This window comes from Propithecus coquereli, unplaced genomic scaffold, assembly GCF_000956105.1.
Source record: "Propithecus coquereli isolate 6110/MARCELLA unplaced genomic scaffold, Pcoq_1.0 Scaffold107, whole genome shotgun sequence".
Taxonomy (NCBI): domain Eukaryota; kingdom Metazoa; phylum Chordata; class Mammalia; order Primates; family Indriidae; genus Propithecus; species Propithecus coquereli.
The window spans coordinates 2,918,419-2,926,127 of NW_012134636.1; the positions used below are offsets into that span (position 1 = coordinate 2,918,419).

Here is a 7,709-nt window from a genome sequence, read left to right on the forward strand (position 1 = left end):
TAGGCATTCTAGCCGTCACGTGCCAATGCAACCAAAATTCATTCTTGCTCATTCATTACTATTTCTCGTTATCACACTTGGAAGCTCTTTGGGGGCATGTTTTTGTTGATATGAGGAATGGGGTGTTTCCAATTTACTAGAGAATTTCTGAAAATATGTCTGAAACAAACTGTTACTGGGTATTCTGTGGTGGTGAAACCAGGCAAGCCCTTCCCTACGGGCTCTTCCTGCCCCTTGGGTGCTGCAGGAGTCTGTTGCTCTGCGAGTGCTGCTTCGATGCACACTTTGCAAACCAGTGAACCTCGTCAACGGAGTGAGCTGAGCTGAGGAATCAGCAGGAAGAATCACAGGTGTAGGAGACACCCAAGACTTCAGATGTCATCTCACCCGGTCCCCTCACCTTCTCGATGCGGATACCAAGGAGCACGGAAAGCTTTTAGGAAATTTTTTAAACTTTATGTGACAACGCCAGGGCAGGAGTGCTGGATCCCTTGGTCTGAGGTTTTGTGTGTGTTTTTGTTTTGATTTGCTTTGTTTTGTCCCTGTACTGTTTGCCTTTCATGGTTGGTTGATTGAATTCTTATTTATTTATTTATTTTAAGAAAGCCTTAAAGTTTCAGAAGTTGAATCATGAACTTCAGTGGTATGGTGGATACATTCATTTTCCTTTTACACAGCCAAGCATAGTAGAGACTAGGCATCTTTTAAATCCAAGGTAGAATTGTTTCTGTTAAGCCAAAGTTTTGGCTTAAATAAAATATGTAAAATTTGATTACACAGGGACTCAAGTTCATTAAGTGACATCAGAACCAGAATGGTTTAAACTGTTTGATTCCAGCCCTTTATACGTTTTTTGTTTTAAAGTTGGCAATTGGAACGACTCTTCAAAAAGCCCTTCCCGTGTGAATGAATTTGAAATTGAACTGTATTTTTCTTAGAAGACATTATAGGCTAAAAAGAAGCCTGAGAAACCAGTAGGACGTTCTCAGGTGCTTTTAATAGGATTGATTGAGGTGCCAAATTACAGGACAAATTCAGCATAGCTGCTTTTCAGGGGTGGGGGGCAGGATTTGCTTCTTTCAAAAGAACTCTAGTCAGTGTTTTCTTTTGATTATATAACTTCTAACAAACCTGTAATGCATTTGTTTAAGAATCAACTTATTGAAAGGATATGAATTTTATTAAGTTTGGTATTATAGCAATCTTAAACAGTTCTGCATTAAAAATCATACAGATGTGTTAGGGAGTTGCTGGTTCTTAAATGGTAATTGTGAGAATTCCTGCTGAGGGGAAAAAATTGAATTTAAAAATAAAATCTCCATGAATGATTAATGAACAAGAAACTCTGTGATAGATATTGTTTTTAAATAGCTATGAAAGAATACCATTCACTGGTAAAAGTGCTGGAAAACAAAAATTGCTTCATTACTTAGATATTTTTTAGATCTTTTGACTCAAAAACCAGCATAATGGAGCAATGACAGTTTAAATGTGGATGACTTTGATTTTAATCTTTATTATTGTTATTGACCTCTTTGGTTATTGTTTTCTTAAACTACCAATTTGGGGAGAAAAAGTTCCTGTTAGGATATTAGCAAAACCACGGTTATTGGTGTCATCTTTTCTATTCTTGCCAAGAATGGTTGGTTAGAATTGCTGTTCTAAGTATTACTTAATGATGCCTCTCGAAGTTTCCCCTCCCAAGAGATTCTGAATACTAAATGTGATTCTCTTACATTCTTATTCCAAGGAGGAGAACTAATGTAAGAACTTAATTTTTTTTTTTTTTGCATGTTTTCTTCATTATGCAAAAGAGCAAATATTGAGAAGGGTTAACTTTTTTGGAAATGTGACTGGCTTCCTCTAGGACAGTGACCCTGGTTTGTTTTTGCCAGGAATACAAGAAGGGCCTGAAAATTCAGATCATATTAGCATATTACAGTGTTTGGCATTTTTTTTCATGCAAGAGGATTCTCTTGTTAACATTAACTGCTCAAGGGAGGAAGGAATAACAAAAGATTAGAACAACTGCCCAAAATTGGAAAATGGAATATGAAACAAACCTTACTGAATGTGTCTGTGTTCCTTACATGTGCTGGGACTAACACATCTGCCCTCTATAGGAGGATCCCATAATCTAGCAAGAAAGACAAAGCAGTAGACTTCTAACAGTCTAATATGGTATGAAAAGCTCAGTGACCTGAGGCATGAATAAAGATTCATGGAGCACAAAGAGGTAGGCAGGTGGTCCTGTGTGAAGGTTGGAGTGAGGAAGGAGTTTAATTTCTACAGCCTTACAGAAAGGTGACTTCTGAGCCGGCAGGGCGATGCAGTAGGAGACTTCCCAGGAAAGGAATCAGCGTGAGCAACGGCATGAAGATGCATGGCACGCTCAAGGAATGGCAGTATGTTCTGGTTCATTCAGTTCCTTCTTTCCACCAACATTTACGAAACACCTGTTTGCCAGGTACAGCATTAGGTGCTGGGGATACAAAGGTGGATAGAACCTGTTCTCTTTCTTCAAGAGCTAACACTCTAGAGTGGGAGACAAGTAAACAGATAAATTATAATTAAACATGGTAAGTGTGTAACAGAGGTATGAACAAAGAGCAAGGAGCAATTCATTCGATCTGATCTTAGGGAGAAGATTAATTACCACAGAAACCTCCTCAGAGGTGGTGATGCAGGAGCTTGGTTTCAAAGCTTGAGAAATTTTGCCAGGTGGAAGGAATGGAGCATCAGGGATCAACTCTAAGAATCCTACTAAATCAATGTAACTGTATTCAGGCGATGCTCGGTTTTAGTTCTCGGTATCTGAGAATCATCATTCTGAGCATGACTGATTATATAGGACTGTAAAAAGTAATTCTGATTACTAGAGTTCCCTGGCTGTTTAGAGTCTGAGTAACTGACCTTACCGTGACACGAACGCAGCTTTTGAAAGAGTGTTAAGATCCGTTTTAAACCAGAATGTAGCATTCGTGTGCTGTCAGCGAACCTGCCTGCCTGTGCCAGCCCTCAATCATGGTAGATTAAAATTTGCTCATTTGTACTCTACACCTAGTGCTTTCATGAAAGATCTTTCAGATGTTTGGCTGCACCTGACTTGGAAAGCTACACAATTCTTTGCTGCTTGTTTAGACTGGAGTCAAAAGGAGGAATGCTGAAATTCAAGCTCGTTTCTACATTGGTACAGCCAGGAAGACCAGCACATTGTTTCAGCTCTTCCTCCTCAGCTACATGGGAATTTTGAGGATTTTAGAATGTACTATACGTGGGACATCTTACAGTACTCACAGTAGATGTTTCGATATTAGAATGTTGAATACAGTTACCTTAGATTTGAATCTGATGGATATTTTTATCGAGTCCATTTTGATTCAGATGTCCAGAGAGAATACAAGAAATCATGTATCATATTCAGTTCTCCTTCCTCAGCCGAATCTGTGAATATAGTATAGTTTGTTACCTTTCCTTTAAAGATTTATCCCTCACCTAAGGAAACTTGAGAGGCCAGCTGGAACCTATATGAGCATATGCTAAGGATAGCCTTTGGTCATTATTTATATTTGTTTTGATATATGTAATAGTAATAGATAGTAGTGATACCTTACAATAAAATATATAGTTTGTGTAAATGTGAGTGTATCTAAGTAGGGAGGGAGTTGAGTAGATAGATAGAATTGAGCTAATAAAGCCAGAAATTATGTGAGAGTATGTACTAATGGGCTGGGGATACCTAAGTGGTCAAGTAGTGTTGGCCTTGGTTTCTTATAGGTCAAATTTAGTCCTTAGGGGTTTTGTGTTTTGTGTGTGTGTGGTTTTCTGTTTTTTTTTTTTTTTAGTTCCCTTGTAATTGTAATTGGATGATAACATGACTGCTGCCAAAAGGTCCAAACACTTTAGCAATTGCCCAGTTCTTAGCAGTCATTTAAATGACAATGACTTTGCCTCCGTAAATGATAGCTGTTCTGTTTAAAAGGCCATTGTTGATTCAAAACAGAATCAAATGTGTGTGTACCGTGTGCTCAGCTGCAGAGAATCTTCTCCAAGACTGCCTCTCATTTGAGAAAAAGAATATTGGAGATTATCAGCGAAAAGCGCTTCTAGAGCAGTGGTTCTCAAAGTGTAGTCCCCAGACCAGCAACATCTAATCACCTGGGAACTTATTAGTAATGCAGATTACTAATAAGTAATCTGCCTTGCCCCAGGCCTACTGAATCAGAAACTGTCTTTCTGGGCTCCTTCTGGGTGATTCTGGTTCATGCTAAAGTTTAAGAACCATTCTTCTAGGGAAACAGAAAATAAAATTAGACAGTTATATAGTTGGTACTTGGAATTATTAGAATATGACCTCCTTAGCAAAGAATTGGCCACTAACCTACATCAGTGAGGAGTCTTAAGCTTTAGGAGGGAAGGAGGGTGATGTGATCACTATCTTAAAAGGACAAACATCTAAGATGCGAACAGGACCACTGAGATACCAGGTGATGGCTGTGGAAGCAAGAAGGAAGACAGTGGTTGGAGCTGAAGGCTCCTTTGCTATAAAGTTTGATGCTTCGAGTTTGAAAGAAAGACTGACACATCAAAAAGTCAAGGAGAGCTGAGTTAACAAACAGGGATGAAGATATACATACATAAAGGGTCATCTCAAATACAAGTAGTTATTTAAAACACAATTAAGGCCAGGGGAGGTAGTTCACGCTGTAATCCCAGAGCTTTAAAAGGCCAAGGCAGGAGGATGGCTTGAGGCCAGGAGTTAGAGACCAGCCTGGGTATATAGCGAGACCCCGTCTCCACAAAAAAGTAAAAAAAAAGCCAGACGTGGTGGCCTGTATCTGTAGTCCCAGCTACTCGGGAGGCTGAGGCAGGAAGATCCCTTGAGTTTGAGGTTGCAGTAAGCTACGATCATGCCACTGCATTCTGGCCTAACAGAGCAAGACCCTGTCTCTAGAAAAAATAAAAATAAAAATTACAGAAAAATGTTTTAATGGCCAACTTTGAAATTCAGCTTTGAATCGAAAGATCTCAGCAGCTTTAAATATAAGCTTTAAGTAAAGTATCCTTAAATAGGGTTGATCACACCAAGATTTCTAAATCCATTTGAATGCTTGAGAGTATCAAAATTTAGTTAAGTTCCCTGCCAAGAGAATAGTTGTGGAGAAAAAAATCTGAGCTAAATATCTGAACTATCAGGTACTAAGATGAATGAATTACTGGTATTTTAATCTAATCGTGATTTTATGTGTCATATTAGGTTCTCCTTCCTCGGCTGACTCTGTGACTATAGTATAGTGTGTTAAATCTTCCTTTAAAGATTTATCACTCATCCAAGGAAACTTTAGAGGCTATCTGGAATATCCTAATTCCATTCTATGTAAAAAAGCTTTATTAAAAGCTAGCTTTTGGAAATATTCAATCCTTGTAAATTTGCTCATCTAAATTATAACAGAGAAAGCCACAGGAGCCTAAAAACAGTATTTTGATTTGAAAGGATAACTGCTAGTTTTGAAAAAGAAAAATAACCACTTTAAAATTCAAGCTAGGTTCCCAGACTTCACCACTACACAGTATATCCATGGAACAAAACTGCACTTGTACCCCCCAAACCTATAAAAATAGGGAAAAAAATTAACCTGGGTAAATTATCCTTGTTTTATGTTCTCTCAAGGTATTTTGTACCAAAAATTAGTTCAAGTGAAAACTGAGATTTAAGCACGTACTATGTGACAGACATTGTACTAGGAAATTTACGTACATCCTCTCGATTCTCCACCTATGAGATGGGAATTATCATTCTGATGGTATGAATGAAGAAACAGACTTTGAGAATTTAAGTGACAAAACCATAAGGAAATAAGTCTGATTCCAAAGCCTACATTCTTTTTACTACTCTACCCTAATTCCTCTCTGATTTTAGGAAACTGAAAATCTAGGAGTAGGACCTTAAGCCACCTGTAGACAATTTTATCCAATACGTGAACATCCAGCCTTAAATCCAAAGCTAGGACTAACGGAGTCAAGAAAAAAAAAATTTTTTTTTTTAAGACAGAGTCTCGCTCTGTCACCCCACGTAGAGTGCAGTGACATCATCCTATCTCACTGCAACCGCAAACTCCAGGGCTCAAGCGATCCTCCTGCCTCAGCCTCCTGAGTAGTTGGGACAACAGATGCACGTCACCACGCTCGGCTAATTTTTTCTACTTTTGGTAGAGACGGGGCTCTCGCTCAGACTGGTCTCAAACTCCCAACCTCAAGTGATCCTCCAGCCTTGGCCTCCCAGAGTGCTAGGATTACAGGCATGAGCCACTGCGCCCAGCCAAGAAAAATCTTAATGCAGAGACAGAGAGAATTAAGTATGCCCTAAAATACCCAGAACAGATCTAGAGACCCATCACCGTGAGAACATATTTACTTCAGCAGCCAAATAAATAGAACCAACCTCTTGTTTGGGATTGAAAGCACTTTTTCGTTTGAACTAGTCTTAGGAAATAGTTTCTCCTGAGCTTAAGCAAGCCTCAGTCTATTGGTGGCAAGGAGTAGACACCACTGATGACCAGGGCATTATTTATAGTATTTAGTCATTCTGGATCTCAGGGATATGTGAGGACATTTCTCATTTCCTCTCTAAACAACTACTCAAGAGTCAGAGAACTCAGGACTCACTATTAAGAGGATGGACATAATCCCTCTCAAACCTAGGATTCTAAACACACTGCTTTTCTTGATAGCGTGGCGTGTTGTTACTATCACACAAAGCCACCATTTTCCAATGAATCTTCACATCATTTGGAAATGGGTTTGGGAAACTACCAAGAGTCCCGTGCCTTTACTGTTTTTTTTTGTTTCCTTATGAAACAAGTAGCAAGCAATACTTCTGAATGTTACATTGCATGACTATGTCACAGAATTCCCCTTTCTGCCTAGGAAGATGCCCTTTTTGAAGTGCTGTGTGTTTGACATAGTGACAGTACACTATTTGTAGAAAGTGGGTTTCAGTATAAACCATAACCACAGAGGTAAATCTATGGTTCAGTATATGATTTGAAGTACAGGAAGTATCTGGGTCTAATGATGAAACTTTTTAACTTTCCAGATGACAGAACAAAGGAAGCAGAAACAAAGAATTGGTCTTCTAGGACATCCTCCTCACATGAATGTCAACCCACAGCAACCAGCCTAAGCAAATGAAATAAAGGAATTGTATTTACCTTTTATAATTATTATTAGTGTGGGTATGGCTAATTAGTTCTGATTCACCCACTAAGGTTACATTTATGCTTAGTACATTTGTAAATACTCAGTTTTATACTGTATGTATATGATTGCTACTCTAAAGGTTTGGATATATGTATTGTAATTAGAATTGTTGGCATGATGAGATTTCATTTGTGCCAAAAATATTAAAAATACCTTTTTTGGAAGGACTAAAGCAAGCACCTGATTTGCACTTGAACCATATTATAGATTTAAAAGTATATGACATGTATTTTGTATTTAAAACTAGAATAGCCAGTATTTATGTTTTTTATAAAACTGTGCAATACAAATTATGCAATCACAATAAATTTGTAACTCCCGAGTGTTGTAAAGGGAGTACACATCTTTGAAGCTGGTGTGTTAATACTATGTAATAAATGGTTAAATATCAAATGATGCTGCTGCCAAAATTATATTACTAGTGAGTTTCAGGCCCCCTAGGCATTTTG

General features: G+C 38.3%; 1 protein-coding gene across 3 annotated transcripts in view; it reads left to right on the forward strand.

The window, feature by feature from the left end:
- ITPR1 (inositol 1,4,5-trisphosphate receptor, type 1) overlaps positions 1 to 7,478 on the forward strand; it is a 304,534-nt gene extending 297,056 nt beyond the window's left edge. For all 3 annotated transcript variants that reach the window (XM_012647244.1, XM_012647253.1, XM_012647261.1), the window contains one exon: positions 7,097 to 7,478. In XM_012647244.1, the coding sequence (XP_012502698.1) occupies positions 7,097 to 7,183 (87 nt within the window). In that variant the 3' untranslated portion in view covers positions 7,184 to 7,478. The remainder of the gene's footprint in view (positions 1 to 7,096) is intronic.
- Positions 7,479 to 7,709: the final 231 nt, after the last annotated feature.